Source organism: Schistocerca nitens, chromosome 6, assembly GCF_023898315.1.
Source record: "Schistocerca nitens isolate TAMUIC-IGC-003100 chromosome 6, iqSchNite1.1, whole genome shotgun sequence".
In the NCBI taxonomy this organism is placed as follows: domain Eukaryota; kingdom Metazoa; phylum Arthropoda; class Insecta; order Orthoptera; family Acrididae; genus Schistocerca; species Schistocerca nitens.
Window position 1 is genome coordinate 561,377,011 of NC_064619.1, and position 21,013 is coordinate 561,398,023.

At 37.9% G+C, this 21,013-nt stretch overlaps 1 protein-coding gene across 1 annotated transcript in view; it reads right to left on the reverse strand.

Moving 5' to 3' along the window:
- Positions 1-380, reverse strand: part of LOC126263195 (endoplasmic reticulum transmembrane helix translocase) — a 190,358-nt gene extending 189,978 nt beyond the window's left edge. Inside the window, exon 1 of the mRNA XM_049960258.1 lies at positions 40-380. Coding sequence (XP_049816215.1) covers positions 40-300 — 261 coding nt within the window. The 5' untranslated portion in view covers positions 301-380. The remainder of the gene's footprint in view (positions 1-39) is intronic.
- Positions 381-21,013: the final 20,633 nt, after the last annotated feature.

The window sequence follows — 21,013 nt, forward strand, 5'->3', positions numbered from 1 at the left end:
GTATTTCTCACTACAGGACGCACTCAAAAACAAACTTACACTTTTGCATGTTAGAAAGCAGTGTACATGTACAGACCAGTGGCAGCAAAGGCAGCTCAATATTTGCAGCAAACCGATCACCGCCACTCCTATCAGACCGGCTTCATAATATTCCTCAACTCCGTACACGGTAACCCAAATATATATCCACAGTCCATAAAGACACATAAACGGTAGAATGTATCCATGGAAAAGCAATTTTCTTGGGATATGCAAACTGACACACTGCACCAGTTCATCGATACGTGCTTCCCCCTTCATTATTTTGGAATTAACACGAGACTGATGCTAACCACGTCTCTGCACTTCATGTGGCACACAATCTTTGTTGAAGCAAGGCTTCCAACATAAACAATCATGTTCGAGAAAATGATTGTCACTGCTTTGCGACCAGTGCCATATGATGATCGATTTTTCGGCTAGTCGAATGTTAGTCAATAACGTTCATTTTACTTTAAAATACGTTTATGCTCTCAGTAATTTTCTACTTCGTTAAAGACTGTTAAGAGTTCGCTAACTGCTGACTCCGATGCATTGCAGTAACTGCCCACGTTTCGCATACCCCATAATACTCCTTTTGCAGTCGGCAGTAGAGTATCGACCGCAAATGAACAGCAGAAAGTCGGTCAGGCCCAGCGGTTCATTTGAAGTTTCTGTTTGGGTTACACGTTGCCGTTAGAATGTTGACACGGTTAGAATGTTGTGATCAGAAAATACGGACGACTTTGTAAACTATAGTACCTTAAGAATACTATTGGCTGGAGACTTAAGAAGACTGGTAGCAGGTTTAAAACACAACAAAGAATGCTTAGTTGTGGATGATTTATGTGCGCATTATTGTGTATTAAGTATTATACATTAATATCCTGAAAAAATAGTCTGAATTTAATTGTGTTGCTTAGTTGTGGTTGATTTATGTGGCCATTATTGTGTATTAAGTATTATACATTAATATCCTGAAAAAATGGTCTGAATTTAATAGTATTGTTTATATAGGATGTTTAGGAAAAGCGTCACATATTCCTATAGGAGGTAGTATTGGTGAAAACTAAAAGAAAAGTTTCCATAATTGATATGTCCGGAAACCAATACCTGTTGGAGACATAGGCCAGTCTGTCTTCTCATTCCCTCCTTTCTTGTACATAGAAGTAGACTCTATTGGCAGTGGGCCCCTGGTTACCGCGTATCGTGACATATCCTTCAACCCATTATAGGCAGTGGGCACACTCCCTTGAAATGTGTGCATGTTGTCGATTGGTTAGGCATAAATCAATGACTCTAAATGTCGCCATAGAACTCCGTAAAACGAAAAAAAGTAGTAGGCTACGACTATAATATCAATGATTCACAGCTGGAATTGGGCAAATCATACAAATACCTGGGTGTAACACTGTAGGGATATGAAGGAATTATCTATCGCATTGGGTAAGTTCTAGGTAAAGCAGTTGGCAGACTTTGGTTTATTGGCAGAATACTGGGTCTACAACGAAGTCTACAAAGAAGATTGCTAACACTATCACTCTTCCAACCCATTCTAGAGTAGTGCTTAAGTGTGTGGGACCCATACCAAACAGGACTAACAGGGTATAGTGAACCTATACAGAAAAAGGTAACACATATGCTCACAAATTTGTTTGACCTGTGGGAGAATGGCACATAAATGCTGAAGAAACTGAACAGGCAGTCTCTTGAATACAGACATACATAACCACGAGAAAGTCTATTAATAAAGTTTCAAGAACCAGCTTTAAATGATGACTCTAGGAATATACTACAGCTCTTATGTATCTGTCACATAAGGGTTGTGAGGCTAAGATTAGGATAATTACAGCACGCACAGAAGCATTCAAGCAATCATTCTTGCCATATATGGAACAGGAAGAAACCTAATAACTCGTACAATGTGACATACTCTCTGCCATGCACTTCATGGTGGTTTGCAGAATATACATGTAGATGAAGATACCTAGAAATCAAACAGATTCAGATCCAGTTAATGGGGAGGCCACACTACTGGACTTCATCAACCAGTCAATTGCCCATGAGACACTCTGATGAGGTCCCTGTCACACACACTGCAGAAAATATGGTGGTGCCCCATTGGACATAAACCACAGTTATTATCTTTCTGCAAGAGTAACATTCTTCTATAGTGCTGATAATTCATCAACAATGGATTGCAGCATTAAATTGGTCCACACCATGGAATTTTACACATAACTTGTCACAAGTGAAATGGCCCATATCTCAACAGATATTGGTTTCGAGATATAGAATTATAGGAACTTTTCTTCTAGTTTCCATTGGTATCATCTCCTGCAGAAATATGTGATTATTTTTTAAACACCCTGTATATTTCCTTATGTAGTACATGTTAACAAAAATGACCCACAAGACGTTTGATTGTGTATAGGATATCAGTAAATTATAATGTGCAGTAAAGTGAAAATTATTGGTAACGCTATGGACAAAGTATAAAATGTAACTGAAACTGCTTTTCATGACACTGATACATCATATATTTTATTTAAAAAATAACTGTACATTGCTCTGTAAAAAGATATACAGTTCCAAGTATATAATTTTGTTCAGAATATTTGCGTTTCACAGTCTCAGTCTTTTACTTTCACTTTTTATTTATTTTTCTCCATGAACAAACACAAGGATTTGTTTTGGATAGTTTACATATTGATCATTTCCCCTTATAACATTGTGGGAACAATTATGTACAATAGGTCTAACAGATAAAAAATGATGTTGCTTTTTTTTGTATATGTAAATACTATTCATACAAATGAAAGTATTCTACTCCTCTGAGAGGAATTCCTTAATACACTTATTGCTGAGGAACTCCTTCAAGGCAATTTCGAGGCAGCTTCCACATGAGCTTTTTAATTTTTTTGGAAGTTTGTTATAAAATTTGATCCCCATGTAATAGGGGCTCTTGACTGCATTTTTTTGTATTATTTCTTTCCATGTGATAATCATAGTCCCTCCTAGTATTGTGCATGTGCTCTTCTCTATTTAGATGATTGTACTGCTTGTATTTTAGCATCAGCTGAACAGCTTTATAAATATATAGTGATGGAAGTGTTAATAGTTTCTTAATTTTAAAAATTGCTTTGCAAGACTCATTATATCTAAGCTTATACATGATTCTAACTGCCTTTTTTTGAATGATGAATACCCTATTTACATGTTTGGCAGCAGCACATCCCCATACTTCAGTTCCATATATGACATAGGGATACACTAAAGCATAGTAGATTATACTCATTTGCTCGTATTTAAGAAAGTGTGACATTGTACACATTGCATAAATTGATTTGCTAAGTTTTTGGCACAAGAAATCAATATGATGCTCCCAAGAGAGATGCTGATCTAACATTACGCCAAGGAAGGAAGTTTTATCTTTCAATGTTGTTTCTGAACCATCATCAGACACAACACTCCATTGAATTTCATCTTGTTTGTGGTGTATTTGAAATTCCATTAGATTTGTTTTATTGATGTTTAAGCTTAAGTGATTGTTTTGGAAGTAGTTCTTCAATCCAAATAAGACATCAGAAAAATTTTGGGCCAAATCATTCTCGTCGGTTCCCCAGTTAACAACGGTTGTGTCATTCGCATAGTTAAGTATCTTGCTGTTGTGTTCTGTGGGCAGATCATTAACATATAGTATGAACAATAAAGGACCCATAACTGACCCTTGGGGCACACCATACTTTACTACAGCTGGACTTGAACTGTACTTCTTAATAACATTGCCCACTTTGTGCATGACTTGTGTGACCTGATATCTGTCTTGTAGGTATGACTGTATGAGACTTTTGGTTATTCCTCTAATACCATAAGTTTCCAGTTTCTCAAGTAGCATCTCATGAGATACTGTGTCGAATGCACCTGATAAATCTAGGAACAAACATGCCACCCTATCTCTTTCATCTAATTTCGTAAGTATAGTATGTACTACATCACATATGGCAGATTATGTTGAATAGCCTTTCCTAAAACCATGTTGGGTTTCTCGTAGCACTTTTTCTTTGACAAGAAATTTTTCTAACTGTAGTGAATTAATCTTTTCTAATACTTTGCTTAGAATTGGAATTAAGCTAATGGGTCAGTAGTTCTCGACTTTGTCGCACTACCTTTTTTGTGCAATGGCTTGACTATTGTATATTTTAATTCAAATGGAAACACAGCTTTATTCAAACTTTCATTGAAGAGATGGACCAAAACAGGTATGAGTGAATGTTTGCATCGTTAAACTGAGCTTTAATTTCAACATATTTCAGCATGTTGACCAAATATTTTGATGATAACTGACTGTTTCACACAAATAGCTGAAGATGTTACGAAAGTAAGAAGGTCACTTGTTAATTACCCTTCTATTTTTTCATATAGGCATTCACTATAATATATCAATTTTAAAGATTTTATGGTAAATATTAGTAGTTCTAGTATAGCATGAGTCATACACATGTCACTGAAGTTATCTGTAAGGGCAAGTATTCCAGAGCAGCACTTACTTAGTTGTAAACTCCTGTCTTATCAATAATGGACATAAAGTACTTACTAATGGATCATTTACTCAAATTATTTGCTCATCCTCACCTCTGATTCAACCAATCTCCTTCTTCACTACATTCCGTACTGTCTTTATTTTGTTGTGTGATGTGGCTACTCTCTTCTCATAACTGATTTGCTTCAGTCAGTGTGAACCAATATGGATGAAACTGATAGATTGCTATTCATCATACAACAAGAATGTTGAGCTGCACAGGCAGAACAAAAAGACAGCTAAACAATGGTCGCATCACAGTGGTCATGCATGTGCAAACTGTGCTTGTTTAGCAGCCTTTTATTGTGCCTGTCTGCAACTTATCTCCTGTATATGGTGAGTAACCATATATCATTTTCGTAATATTGTTGCTTTCCATTGTTTGACAGATGAGACTTACTTCTCTGACTGAAAGATTGCCAAGAAACTGTGGATTATTCAGTGTACAAAGGTATTTAGCAGCACAAAAAGAAAACCACATTTGTTGGTCAAGAATAGTTGTGATATTGCTCCGGTTACTGCAGCAAGTGTCCCAGGCCTTATGTACCTTTGTTGTGTGCTTGCTAGTGGTGGTGGTTCCTGGATTTTTCGCTCCATGAACAGTCTGTTTGCTCTTCCTTGCAGGGTAGGGGGATATGTGATGGAGGGCTGCATTCCACTTCCTTGCACTGTGAGGTTTATTCAGCAGTTTGAGGTAAGATCTTGGGATCTGCACACAGTTAAATAGAAATATCTCAATTAAATGTTAATTTTTTTTTTTGACTTCTGAGGACTTTCCCATTTCCATTTAAGTGTATGCCATGTTTTGTATAATGTTCTCTGGCCATATCATCCACTGCAAGGAAGTATGTATTTGGGAAGACTTGGTAGAATTTTTTATATAATTTATTTAATTCCTAGATTTCTTCTCTTACACAGCAAAAAACAAGCAAGATAATATCTTTTTGGAATGGCCATAACAATAACTTGATGTTGAGTAGTAGTAATTTTATTCATCCATATATCACTTTTATAAGGATAGTGGACGTATCTTGCCATTAGAATTTAAGAACAGCAGTCATCATACGTAGCTTTCTGGAGTCTCTCTTCCACATCAGCATGGAGTCAGCATGGTTGTTAATAGATTTTGCATGGTTAATTTAAGCGGTGGCATGATGCCTTTCCTGCCGCTTCTCCGTTACCCCTGGGACAGATATATGTGTACCTCCAGTTGTCTGCATGAACTATTATTCATGGGAAAGTGAGTGAAAGTTTTGTAAGTAGTGGCAAACTGTATAACTATGTGGGACTTAGGTACCAGTACAGTATTCACCTAACTGGGTGTGGGGAACTGGCTAAAAACCACAGTCAGACTGGCCAGCACACTGACCCTCATTGCTAATCCACTGGGCAGATTCAATATAGGGCAAAGTCTGACGAGGATGGGACAGGTAACTGGCCATGACAAGTAGGAAGTATCCCAGCATTTGCCTGAAATAATTTAAGGAAACTACAGAAAACCTAAATCATGATGGCCAGATGAAGATGGAGCCTCCGCCCTCTTGAATACAAGTCCAGGTGCTTAAAACAGAGCTACCTCATTTGGTTTAACCATAGTTTTACAAAAGAGTCAGTGTATTTAATAATGTAAAAGGCTAGTGCTACATTGTTCATTCACTTCTTACTCCCAGTCACTGCATACACTATAGGCGTGTTTTTCATATCATAACCCACTCTCGTCTGATCTCAGGGACATAGCAGTGATGTCTGTTTCAGTTTGGGTACTGCAACTTCCCATTTGCTTGCCTGAAAAATTGAGTTGCGCCCCTCTGTAATGAGTGAGATGTTGAGCTGAGATTAAATATAAGTTGTTAGTATTATATACAGTATAGTTTTGGGAGTAAATTTTTCCAGAAAAGGAAAAAAAAAAAAACATAGTGTAAAAGTGATATGTGAAATGATATGTTTTATTATGTTATTATTATTTCTATGTGTAACATGTTTACCAGACTGCTCCTGTGTGTTATCTTAGTAACCTGTCAATGTATGGAATTTTTGCTGAATAGGTATTTTTTAATTGTCTGTTTAAAGAAGTTTGGTTTAGTAATTGCTTTAAGCTGTTTGGGCAATTTATTGTACAGTTTTATCTCTTGAAAGAAAATACTGTTTTGAGATTTATGTTTACAAATTCTTGCTTGGTGAATGTATATTCAGTCGAGCTTTTGTTCTGTAGTCATGGACAGAGCTGTTTTTGCCATAATTAACAGTATTATTTTTTATCTGTACAAGCAGTAAACACACTCATGTGGTGTAGTTAAAATCCCCAGTGTTTTGAACAGATCTTTATAATGAGCTCACCTACTATTTTTGGTTATTATTCTTATGGCCCTTTCCTGTAGTTTGAAAATGGTGTTCATGTTTTGGGCATTTGTTCATCAGAAAAGAATTCCATAGCTAAGAAATGAGCTTACATATGAATAGTATGTAACTAAAACACACTAGCTGCTACAAACTAAGTAAAGGACTCTCAAGAGCATAACATGCTGAGTACATTCTATTTGCAATTATCTTTTGCGTGTTCACACCACTTCAACTGAGGGTTAATATTCAGTCCTAAAAATTTTGTGTTTATTATGCATTGTACGTGCTGACAGTCTTGCCGCAGCCGTAGCACTGATATGCATCAGATCACCTAAGTTAAGCGCTTTCGGGCTGGGCTAGCACTTGGATCGGGAGCTGTCCAGGTCTGCCAAACTTCGTTGACACTCAGCCCTTGTGATGTCAATTGAGGAGCTATTTGACTGAGAAGTCGCATCTCCAGTCACATCAACTGACAATGGCTGGGGAAGTAGTGTGGTGACCACATCCCCCTCCATATCTACTTCCAGTGATGCCTATCAGCACAGGATAACAAGGTAGCTGGTCGGTACCATTGGGCCTTTCGAGGCCTGTTCAGATAGAGTTTAGTCTAGTTTAGTTTTTATGCATTCTATAGAGGTGCTGTCTACATTTAATTTAACAGTGTCATTTTACCTCTTCAAACTGAAATTATTGGCATTTGTTTTCTTTGTATTCAGTGTCACTATTGTATATTGACTAATTGTAAATGTTTTTGAGGGTTTCATTTACTTTCTCTGCAAGGATTTCTCTTGTTTTCTCAGTGACTATAATACAGGGTGTATCAAAAGGAATCATCTGATTTGGCACATCTACATTTCTGAAACTAATAAACATATACAATGAATTTTGTTTTTTGATGAACGGGAAACTCAAAAGTTTATTTTATTTTATTTTTTTTTTATTGTACCTTTTCATAGGTGTTCAATATCCCCCCGTCTTGAGATGCACTGCATTTGTCAATACAGTATTCAAATTGTTCCCACCCTGCAGCGAGCATGTCTTGAATTACAGCTTCCATAACTGCTGTAATGCGATGTCTCAGTTCTTTCATTACTGTTGGTAATGGAGGCACATGAGCAGCAGTGAGTTTGCTCTCTCCAACAGTACATTGTTCACTCACACATCTCAAATGACATAATAGTTATGATTTTTTAAAATTGGATTATTCTTTTTGATACACTCTGTATTTTTAGGGGAAAAATAATATGTTGAAATTACATGCAATTTTTTTTTGAAGGCTTATGTAGTGATTGATCAATTTCCCATACCTAAGTGGTCAGTGCCATCACAACAATATCTTGTGTTCATTTTTCTGATTTTCATGCATATCTTCCAGGCATCTTCATGCTTTACTATCTGAAAGAATACCAAATTACTGCAGCAGACTATTTTCAGCAGGACTTTTGTATTAGGCCAAATGTAACAGAACTGAAACTGTTTTAAATAATGTGAGATAATTAATTTCAAATTACCAAAAAGTGATAGAATCGTGGATGATAGCTGTGTATACAAAAGGCTTCCGAAATCATTTTTATCTGTTGTATTATGTGTGTTGTTTGGAGGTAACTACCTGTTGTTTGGGTGAGCATCTTGTTCACTTTTCCTTACGAGTAGTGTTACCACTTTTCCCAAGAGGACACCATGCTGGTTGGCATTAGTGATCCACAGGAGATCCTAACAAAAGAAATAATAAGGAACTACATTTGTAGGCCAAAATACTTTGTTTAAACATTGATATTGTAAAAAATCAATACTCTCCATACAGATGAGGTAATAAGAATGATACGACTGACATGTCTTACATCAGACAACTCGAAAAGAAAAAAGAAAAGTTTTTACTAAAAAGTAACAAAATGAGCTTTGTCTGTCATCTCACTGACAACAACGGTGATGTATTTTAGAACTAGTGTGACCAATTCTTGGCAGGCAGCAGCACTTTTCAGGGTAAAAAATATGCAGTGACCATTTTTCCCATCTTGGTGACTTTACCACACCTTCCCTTACTAATTCGTTACAATATCTTGTATTAATTAATAAAAGAAACTAAAATGTGACACACCATCACAGATGTTTACTAAATGATTTTAATGTCATTTTTCTTCTACTCATTACATTGTATTACAACAGCCTTAATTTGATTTCATCTTACTTGCTACTAACGTGTACTGATGCACCACATTTGAAGATGACCATCTATATAATGCACATTCACAAATCCCTGTTAATTCCATGTGATATTTGTGCCACAGCAGCTGATTGGTACTAGCTCCACATGCTCGTGAATTGTCAACATTGGAAGACAAACAATAAAACATTCGCCTTCTCACTTCTATTAACCCCACAGTGGGCATGCTACTTACCACTCTGCCCCTGAGGTAGGCAGCAAAGTTTACTTAACTCATTCATGAATGTCAATTAAAATTAAGCACATCTTCAAATATTACTGTACCTGCATGTATATTTGTTATTGAGAAAGAAGAATTCAATCTTGAGAAGATTGTTAACATTGATGTTTTTGGGATATCTGCTGTTAGTTGCAGGAAGGATGGTATTATAAAACACAGCTGAGAACTGCTGGTAGCACGAACACTTGATTTAGGCTGCATGCAGCCTTCAGGCTGCAGTTTGATGACCAGTACTAGTCACTGAATAAGAAGTAAGTCAAGGTGAGCAACTGCTTAAACAAATCAATAAGTTCCCCTTCCAGCTTCTTGCCAATGAAAAACAATGATTCATGCAATGGCACTCGAGTAAAAAGTGAGACCACATTGAAACTAACAAGGATATCTGATGGTGGAAGTCGCAAGTTCTTGAGATGACAGATGAAATCTTTTGGACAGTGAATGTGGTTTTCATGTTTTTGGGCAATATAGCAGAAGGACTGAATAATGAAACCAAGGGCTTGTGGCCAGTATTGAAGTGAAACTTAGACCCATACAGAAACACATGAAAATTTTTGATGGCATAAATGGTAAAAAGTACTCCCTTTTCTCCTTTGGAGTTGCACTGCTGAGTATAGTTGAGTGTTTTTGATGCTTAAGCTATCAGACGCTCAGAATCATCCTCATATCGGCATGTGAGAATGACCCCAAGTCCACAGTGAGAGGTGTCCATAGCCATAACCAGATGGTGGCCAGGACGGAAAGTAGCCAAACAAGAGACAGAATGTAATTTAGATTTCAAAAGCATGAATGCATGCTCACAGGCCAGGATCCACTGAAAAGTAACATTGTTTTGGATAACCTATTGTGTGGGCGAGCCAGCATAGACACACCAAGAATAAATTTGTGACAGTAAGCAATTTTACCTAAAAATTGCGAGGCCCATTGTGAGTGGCTTGCCGAGTTAGCTGCTCAAGACAATTTTCAGGAAATGTGTTCAGAAGCATTTTGCATGACTGTCTATCTGTACCCCACACAGTGAATACATCATCATCCCAGTGTGTACTCAGCAGCTTGAAGTCGCCTCCAACTAGTATTGCATGGTCTGAGTATTTACATGCTAGTGACCATAGACTTTCTTTGAATGACTCTAGAACTGTCACAGCAGACGATTAACTTGGTTTCACCTAAAGCTGTTGGTTTGAGATGTATGCACAGGGCGACAGTTATTGAACTATATGAAATAAAATTGTCATAACTTCTGAACAGTTTGCATTAGGATGTTCAAACTGCACGGTTGGCCACGGGGTATGATGGGAATTAGTATGTGCATGTTCACGCACCTTGTTCTTTTCATTTGGATGGGTTTATCAATAAGCAAAAGTGGCGCATTTGGAGGACTGAGAATCCACAGTTCGCTCTCGGGAAGTCTGTTCACCCTCAACGAGTGACCGTGTGGTGTGCAGTGTCCAGTCACGGAATAATCGGTGCTATATTTCTTGATGGTGCGATGACAACTGAATGGTATGTGAAGGTTTTGGAAGATGATTTCATCCCCATTATCCAGAGTGACCCTGATTTTGACAAGATGTGGTTAATGCAAGATGGAACTTGATCCTATCGAAGCAGGAAAGTGTTTGATGTCCTGGAGCAGCACTTTGGAGATCGCATTCTGGCTCTGCGGTACCCATAGGCCACTGGCATGGGCCTTGATTGGCTGTCATATTCTCCGGATCTGAAAACATGCAACTCCTTTGTGTGGGGCTATATTAAAGACAAAATCTACAGCAGTAAATCCAAAACCATTGCTGCACTGAAGACAGCCATTCAGGATGCCATCAACAGCATTGATGTTCCGATACTTCAGCGGGTCATGCAGAATTTCGCTATTCATGTGTGCCACATCATCAGCAATGATGGCAGACATATCGAGCATGTCATAACATAAATCCGAATGTCTGTAGCGACTTTTACATATTGAATAAAGTGTGTGCATACCTTAGTTTGTAACTAATTTGTGTTATATATATATTGTTGTTGTTGTGGTCTTCAGTCCTGAGACTGGTTTGATGCAGCTCTCCATGCTACTCTATCCTGTGCAAGCTTCTTCATCTCCCAGTACCTACTGCAACCTACATCCTTCTGAATCTGCTTAGTGTATTCATCTCTTGGTCTCCCTCTACGATTTTTACCCTCCACGCTGCCCTCCAATGCTAAATTTGTGATCCCTTGATGCCTCAAAACATGTCCTACCAACCGATCCCTTCTTCTAGTCAAGTTGTGCCACAAACTTCTCTTCTCCCCAATCCTATTCAATACCTCCTCATTAGTTACGTGATCTACCCACCTTATCTTCAGCATTCTTCTGTAGCACCACATTTCGAAAGCTTCTATTCTCTTCTTGTCCAAACTAGTTATCGTCCATGTCTCACTTCCATACATGGCTACACTCCATACAAATACTTTAAGAAACGACTTCCTGACACCTAAATCTATACTCGATGTTAACAAATTTCTCTTCTTGAGAAACGCTTTCCTTGCCATTGCCAGTCTACATTTTATATCCTCTCTACTTCGACCATCATCGGTTATTTTACTCCCTAAATAGCAAAACTCCTTTACTACTTTAAGTGTTTCATTTCCTAATCTAATTCCCTCAGCATCACCCGACTTAATTTGACTACATTCCATTATCCTCGTTTTGCTTTTGTTGATGTTCATCTTATATCCTCCTTTCAAGACACTGTCCATTCCGTTCAACTGCTCTTCCAAGTCCTTTGCTGTCTCTGACAGAATTACAATGTCATCGGCGAACCTCAAAGTTTTTACTTCTTCTCCATGAATTTTAATACCTACTCCGAATTTTTCTTTTGTTTCCTTTACTGCTTGCTCAATATACAGATTGAATAACATCGGGGAGAGGCTACAACCCTGTCTCACTCCTTTCCCAACCACTGCTTCCCTTTCATGCCCCTCGACTCTTATAACTGCCATCTGGTTTCTGTACAAATTGTAAATAGCCTTTCGCTCCCTGTATTTTACCCCTGCCACCTTCAGAATTTGAAAGAGAGTATTCCAGTCAACATTGTCAAAAGCTTTCTCTAAGTCTACAAATGCTAGAAACGTAGGTTTGCCTTTTCTTAATCTTTCTTCCAAGATAAGTCGTAAGGTCAGTATTGCCTCACGTGTTCCAACATTCCTACGGAATCCAAACTGATCTTCCCCGAGGTCAGCTTCTACCAGTTTTTCCATTCGTCTGTAAAGAATTCGCGTTAGTATTTTGCAGCTGTGACTTATTAAACTGATAGTTCGGTAATTTTCACATCTGTCAACACCTGCTTTCTTTGGGATTGGAATTATTATATTCTTCTTGAAGTCTGAGGGTATTTCGCCTGTCTCATACATCGTGCTCACCAGATGGTAGAGTTTTGTCATGACTGGCTCTCCCGAGGCCATCAGTAGTTCTAGTGGAATGTTGTCTACTCCCGGGGCCTTGTTTCGACTCAGGTCTTTCAGTGCTCTGTCAAACTCTTCACGCAGTATCTTATCTCCCATTTCGTTTTCATCTACATCCTCTTCCATTTCCATAATATTGTCCTCAAGTACATCTCCCTTGTATAAATCCTCTATATACTCCTTCCACCTTTCTACCTTCCCTTCTTTGCTTAGAACCGGGTTTCCATCTGAGCTCTTGATGTTCATACAAGTGGTTCTCTTCTCTCCAAAGGTCTCTTTAATTTTCCTGTAGGCAGTATCTATCTTACCCCTAGTGAGACAAGCCTCTACATCCTTACATTTGTCCTCTAGCCATCCCTGCTTAGCCATTTTGCACTTCCTGTCGATCTCATTTTTGAGACGTTTGTATTCCTTTTTGCCTGCTTCATTTACTGCATTTTTATATTTTCTCCTTTCATCAATTAAATTCAATATTTCTTCTGTTACCCAAGGATTTCTATTAGCCCTCGTCTTTTTACCTACTTGATCGTCTGCTGCCTTCACCACTTCATCCCTCAGAGCTACCCATTCTTCTTCTACTGTATTTCTTTCCCCCATTCCTGTCAATTGTTCCCTTATGCTCTCCCTGAAACTCTGTACAACCTCTGGTTCTTTCAGTTTATCCAGGTCCCATCTCCTTAAATTCCCACCTTTTTGCAGTTTCTTCAGTTTCAATCTGCAGTTCATAACCAATAGATTGTGGTCAGAATCCACATCTGCCCCGGGAAATGTCTTACAATTTAAAACCTGGTTCCTAAATCTCTGTCTTACCATTATATAATCTATCTGAAACCTGTCAGTATCTCCTGGCTTCTTCCATGTATACAGCCTCCTTTCATGATTCTTGAACCAAGTGTTAGCTATGATTAAGTTATGCTCTGTGCAAAATTCTACAAGGCGGCTTCCTCTTTCATTTCTTCCCCCCAATCCATATTCACCTACTATGTTTCCTTCTCTCCCTTTTCCTACTGACGAATTCCAGTCACCCATGACTATTAAATTTTCGTCACCCTTCACTACCTGAATAATTTCTTTTATCTCGTCATACATTTCATCAATTTCTTCATCATCTGCAGAGCTAGTTGGCATATAAACTTGTACTACTGTAGTAGGCATGGGCTTTGTGTCTATCTTGGCCACAATAATGCGTTCACTATGCTGTTTGTAGTAGCTAACCCGCACTCCTATTTTTTTATTCATTATTAAACCTACTCCTGCATTACCCCTATTTGATTTTGTATTTATAACCCTGTAATCACCTGACCAAAAGTCTTGTTCCTCCTGCCACCGAACTTCACTAATTCCCACTATATCTAACTTTAACCTATGCATTTCCCTTTTTAAATTTTCTAACCTACCTGCCCGGTTAAGGGATCTGACATTCCACGCTCCGATCCGTAGAATGCCAGTTTTCTTTCTCCTGACAACGACGTCCTCTTGAGTAGTCCCCGCCCGGAGATCCGAATGGGGGACTATTTTACCTCCGGAATATTTTACCCAAGAGGACGCCATCATCATTTAATCATACAGTAGAGCTGCATGTCCTCGGGAAAAATTACGGCTGTAGTTTCCCCTTGCTTTCAGCCGTTCGCAGTACCAGCACAGCAAGGCCGTTTTGGTTAATGTTACAAGGCCAGATCAGTCAATCATCCAGACTGTTGCCCCTGCAACTACTGAAAAGGCTGCTGCCCCTCTTCAGGAACCACATGTTTGTCTGGCCTCTCAACAGATACCCCTCCGTTGTGGTTGCACCTACGGTACGGCCATCTGTATCGCTGAGGCACGCAAGCCTCCCCACCAACGGCAAGGTCCATGGTTCATGGGGGGGTATATATATATATATATATATATATATATATATATATATATATATATATATATATATCATAGAAGGAAACATTCCACGTGGGAAAAATATATCTAAATATCTATATATCTTTAAATATGTCTGCTTGTGTCTGTATATGTGTGGATGGATATGTGTGTGTGTGCGCGAGTGTATACCCGTCCCTTTTTCCCCTAAGGTAAGTCTTTCTGCTCCCGGGATTGGAATGACTCCTTACCCTCTCCCTTAAAACCCACATCCTTTCGTCTTTCCCTCTCCTTCCCCTCTTTCCTGATGAAGCAACAGTTTGTTGCGAAAGCTTGAATTTTGTGTGTGTGTTTGTGTTTGTTTGTGTATCTATCGACCTGCCAGCGCTTTCGTTCGGTAAGTCACATCATCTTTGTCTAGATGTAGATGAACAGCACTTTAGTTCGCTTGTGACAACATTCAGTGGCATCCAGCCTTCTATATACCCACTTTGTATCATATCTAAATCTACAAGGATACTCTGCAAAACACACTTAAGTGCCTGGCAGAGGGTTCATCAAACCACATTCAAAACAATTTTCTGTTATTTCAGTAGCAGCTCATGAGTATATATTCTGGTTGTTCACAAACTTTTAGATTCAGATAAATTTGAGAATGTGAAATTAATAGCATCCGCTGTATAACAGTTACGCTTATCAACAAGTTTATTTAACTACAGCCACTGCGAATAATAATAACAGTAATAGTAATAATAATAATAGTAATAATAATAATAATGATAATAATAATAATAATAAATGACTTAGAAGATACAAAAAAAGTGAAAATAGAAGGAAACAAAACCAAACATTCAACACAAACCAAAAGAAATTTTACCAGACATTAGATAACACACACATTAAAATAGACAATCCACCAAACATAACAGACATGGAACACTTCTGGAGCAACATATGGTCAAACCCGGTACAACATAACAGGCATGCACGGTGGATACAAGCAGAAACAGACACATACAAGGTGATACCACAAATGCCTGAAGTGATAATTTTGCAACATGAAGTCACCCGAGCAATTAATTCTACTCACAATTGGAAAGCCCCTGGAAAAGATAAAATAGCAAATTTCTGGCTAAAGAAATTCACCTCAACACATTCACATCTAACTAAATTATTTAACAGTTACGTTGCAGACCCATACACATTCCCTGATACACTTACACATGGAATAACTTATCTGAAACCTAAAGATCAAGCAGACACAGCAAACCCAGCTAAATATTGCCCCATAACATGCCTACCAACAATATACAAAATACTAACTTCAGTCATTACACAGAAGTTAATGACACATACAACACAGAACAAAATTATAAATGAAGAACAAAAAGGCTGTAGCAAGGGAGCATGAGGATGTAAAGAGCAACTGATAATAGATGCAGAGGTGACATATCAAGCTAAAACTAAACAAAGGTCGCTACACTATGCATACATTGATTTAAAAAAAGCTTTTGATAGTGTACGCCACTCATAGTTACTACAAATATTGGAAATATACAAAGTAGATCCTAAATTGATACACTTCCTAAACATAGTAATGAAAAATTGGAAAACCACACTTAATATCCAAACAAATTCAAATAATATCACATCACAGCCAATACAGATTAAGCGTGGAATATACCAAGGAGACTCATTAAGTCCTTTCTGATTCTGCCTTGCTCTGAACCCACTATCCAGCATGCTAAATAATACAAATTATGGATACAATATTACCGGAGCATACCAACACAAAATCACACATTTGCTATACATGGATGATCTAAAACTACTGGCAGCAACAAACCAACAACTCAACCAATTACTAAAGATAACAGAAGTATTCAGCAATGATATAAATATGGCTTTTGGAACAGACAAATGTAAGAAAAATAGCATAGTCAAGGGAAAACACGCTAAACAAGAAGATTACATATTGAATAACCACAGCGACTGCATAGAAGCGATGGAAAAAACAGATGCCTATAAATATCTAGGATACAGACAAAAAATAGGAATAGATAATACAAATATTAAAGAAGAACTAAAAGAAAAATATAGACAAAGACTAACAAAAATACTGAAAACAGAACTGACAGCAAGAAATAAGACAAAAGCTATAAATACCTGTGCTATACCAATATTGACCTACTCATTTTGAGTAGTGAAATGGAATAACACAGACCTAGAAGCACTCAATACACTTACACGATCACAATGCCACAAATATAGAATACATCACATACATTCAGCAATAGAAAGATTCACATTAAGCAAAAGGAAGAAGGAAGGGGATTTATCAACATAAAAAGCCTACATTATAGACATCAATATAATAGAGGGAAACACTCCACGTGGGAAAAATATATCTAAAAACAAAGATGATGTGACTTACCGAACGAAAGCGCTGGCAGGTCGATAGACACACAAACAAACACAAACACACACACAAAATTCAAGCTTTCGCAACAAACTGTTGCCTCATCAGGAAAGAGGGAAGGAGAGGGAAAGACGAAAGGATATGGGTTTTAAGGGAGAGGGTAAGGAATCATTCCAATACCGGGAGCGGAAAGACTTACCTTAGGGGGAAAAAAGGATGGGTATACACTCGCACACACACACATATCCATCCACACATAAACAGAGGAGGATGCTAAGTTCACCGGACTTGGATACGATACTCTCAATATTGCTGAGAATTACATTCTGCTTTCTGTTCTTAAAGTAAGAGGCGAACCAACTGTAAGCTACTCCCCTTACTCCATAATGGTCCAACTTCTGCAGTAATATTTGTGGTCAACACAGTCAAAAGCCTTCGTTAAATCAAAGAAAACACCTAGCGTTCGCAACCTTTTATTTAATCCGTCCAAAACCTCACAGAGAAAAGAGAATATAGCATTTTCAGTTGTTAAACCATTTCTAAAACCAAACTGAACATTTGACAGCAAATAATGTGAATTTAAATGTTCCAGTAACCTTGTATATTCCAAGTCCGGTGAACTTAGCATCCTCCTCTGTTTATGTGTGGATGGATATGTGTGTGTGTGCGAGTGTATACCCGTCCTTTTTTCCCCCTAAGGTAAGTCTTTCCGCTCCCGGGATTGGAATGACTCCTTACCCTCTCCCTTAAAACCCACATCCTTTCGTCTTTCCCTCTCCTTCCCTCTTTCCTGATGAGGCAACAGTTTGTTGCGAAAGCTTGAATTTTGTGTGTGTGTTTGTGTTTGTTTGTGTGTCTATCGACCTACATTATGGACAGGTAGACAATTTAAGAAAATTCTTTATAGAACGAGCAGAAACTAGCAAAATACACAAAGTAATCACTCATATAAATACATCGGCTACACCACTGCAATTTCATAACCACTTCTACAACCCTTTAGATCACATAACATCAACAGATACAAAGAAAGTAAACTGGAAAAAGAAAACACTACATGGGAAGCACCCATATCATCTAACACAGCCACACATCGATCAAGTCACATCCAACACATGGCTAAGAAAAGGCAGTATATACAGTGAGATGGAAGGATTCATGATTGCAATACAGGATCAAACAATAAACACCAGATATTACAGCAAGCATATTATTAAAGATCCCAATACCACAACAGATAAATGCAGACTTTGCAAACAACAAATAGAAACAGTAGATCACATCACAAGTGGATGTACAATACTAGCAAATACAGAATACCCCAGAAGACATGACAATGTAGCAAAAATAATACATCAACAACTTGTCATACAACATAAACTAATAAAACAACACGTTCCCACATACAAGTATGCACCACAAAATGTACTGGAGAATGATGAATACAAATTATACTGGAACAGAACCATTATAACAGATAAAACAACACTACATAACAAACCTGACATCATACTCACCAATAAAAAGAAGAAATTAACGCAACTAATCGAAATATCCATACCCTATACAACAAATATACTGAAGAAAACAGGAGAAAAAATTGAAAAATACATCCAACTGGCTGAGGAAGTCAAGGACATGTGGCATCAGGATAAAGTTGACATTGTACCAATCATACTATCAACTACAGGAGTCATACCACACAATATCCACCAGTACATCAACGCAATACAGCTACATCCAAACGTATATATACAACTACAGAAATCTGTAATTATTGATACACGTTCAATTACTCGAAAGTTCCTAAATGCAATGTAACATATACCACACAGTTAAAAGGAAGTCACGCTTCATCAAGGTCCACGTCACTTTCCATTTTTAACCAGACATAACGTCTGAGAAAGGAATATAATAATAATAATAACATGTATAACTTATCTTACAGAAGAAAGAATTGTTTTTGTGGAATTTTGTTGTTTTGTACATAATTGAGTACAGTTTATGGAAATAACATAATGATGTGTAAGGTTTTGCAACTCTCCATTTTGCATTTTTGTGTAAGTGGGAAGTTTCATGCTTTTCAATTTTTTGGGACAAATGTACAAGATCTGTAACAGATGTATTAGTTTGCAAATTTACTTCCATGCTGAAAATCGGATACTCTTACACTGCACCCACACAAGGACTCATGCTAACTTTACAATTCCTTGTTAAAGGTTTGCTTGTAGTCATGCTTATTTGATTTTGTCACTCTCTCAATGAAAGAATCTGTTCTAAGAGGCCCTAGTTCCTCTGCAGCTGACTTTTCCTGGTACTTTACTTTTCTGTTCCCAGAATGAGATTTTCACTCTGGAGTGGAGTGTGCACTGATATGAAACTTCCTGGCAGATTAAAACTTTGGGCTAGATTGAGACTCAAACTCGGGACCTTTGCCTTTTGCAGGCAAGTGTTCTATTGACTTAACTACCCAAGCAAGACTCACAACCCATCCTCACAGCTTTACTTTTCTGGTAGCATTTAAAATAGATTCAACATAGTTCATGCACATGAAAGTCACTTCCTGCACAAGAAACAACCAACTCCAAACATAAAGTGCCATTTGTGAAAACAATTGAACTCAAGTAGTAATGTCTACCAACATGGTCACTTGACTAGACTACAAATGAGGCACTGAGATCCATAACAGCCTAAAGCACACCACTGTTGATCCCACATTTAAGTGACTATCAGAGAAACCAGTGATACAGCTTTTTGCAAATTTTCATAGATACAATGTGGGCCTACATTACAGATAAACCTGACTCACCATAAGCTCAACAGAATGCTACAACTGACAGTGATGTGCTTTAGGCCCTTATGGTTCTCAGCACCTCAAATGGATTATTGTATGGTAAAATTCATAACTTAATATACTATGACTCATTTAGAAACCCACAAAATAGGTTTACTGTCACTACAACTTCAACATAACTGACATCCAATCTAATTTTACTACAGTACATAGTGAGTGAATTAGCAGGTCTGAAGAGTGTGCTATCATCTAGCAGGATTTATGCCAAGCGAACGAGGATAAAAGTCTGCCGCAATGTGCTACCAACTGGTGGCACTGACATAAACTTCTAGTTGAGTGGCAAGGGCTAGCTGTGCCCATCGTGAACCATGCACGTTGTTTATAAAATCCATACGTATCTGGCCCATAAGGAAATTATGTCACGTGAGTTGCACATGCGTAAAAGCTCCTTGTAACATCAGTAACTGAATGTGTGCTTGTGACCCTGATGTGAAGTTTCACGGAGTCTAGAGCAGTAGTAGCATGGTAGGTTTAAGTGTCGATCTTTCTATATTACGTGTAACAGCATTCAAAGAAAAATAACTAATAAATATGTAAGGTGTCAACAGTTAGGGTGTTTACATGCTCTTGTGCTCTTATGCAGCAGTCACCACTGCGAACACCTATATCTTTCCGTGCAATTTCTGATTTCCCTTATTTTATGACAATAATTGTTTCTCCCTATGTAGGTTGGCATCAACAAAATATTGTCGCATTCGGAGGAGAGAGTTGGTGACTGAAATGTAGTGAGAAGATCATGCCACAATGAGAAATGCCATTGTTTTAATGATGTCCACCCCAAATCCTGTATCGTGTCCCCTACAATCTCTCCCCTATTTATCGATAATGCTACATATGCTTCCCTTGTTTGAACTTTCTCAATATACTCCATTAATCCTGTCTGGTGAGGATCCCACACTGTGTGGTGGTACTCCAAAAGAGGATGGACAAGCATAGTGTAGGAAGTCTTTTTAGTGGAACTGTTGCATTGTGCAAGTGTTCCGTCAATAGAGCGCAGTCTTTGGTTCACCTTCACCACAGCATTTTCTGTGTGTTATTTCCAATTTAAGTTGTTTGTAATTATAATTCCTAGG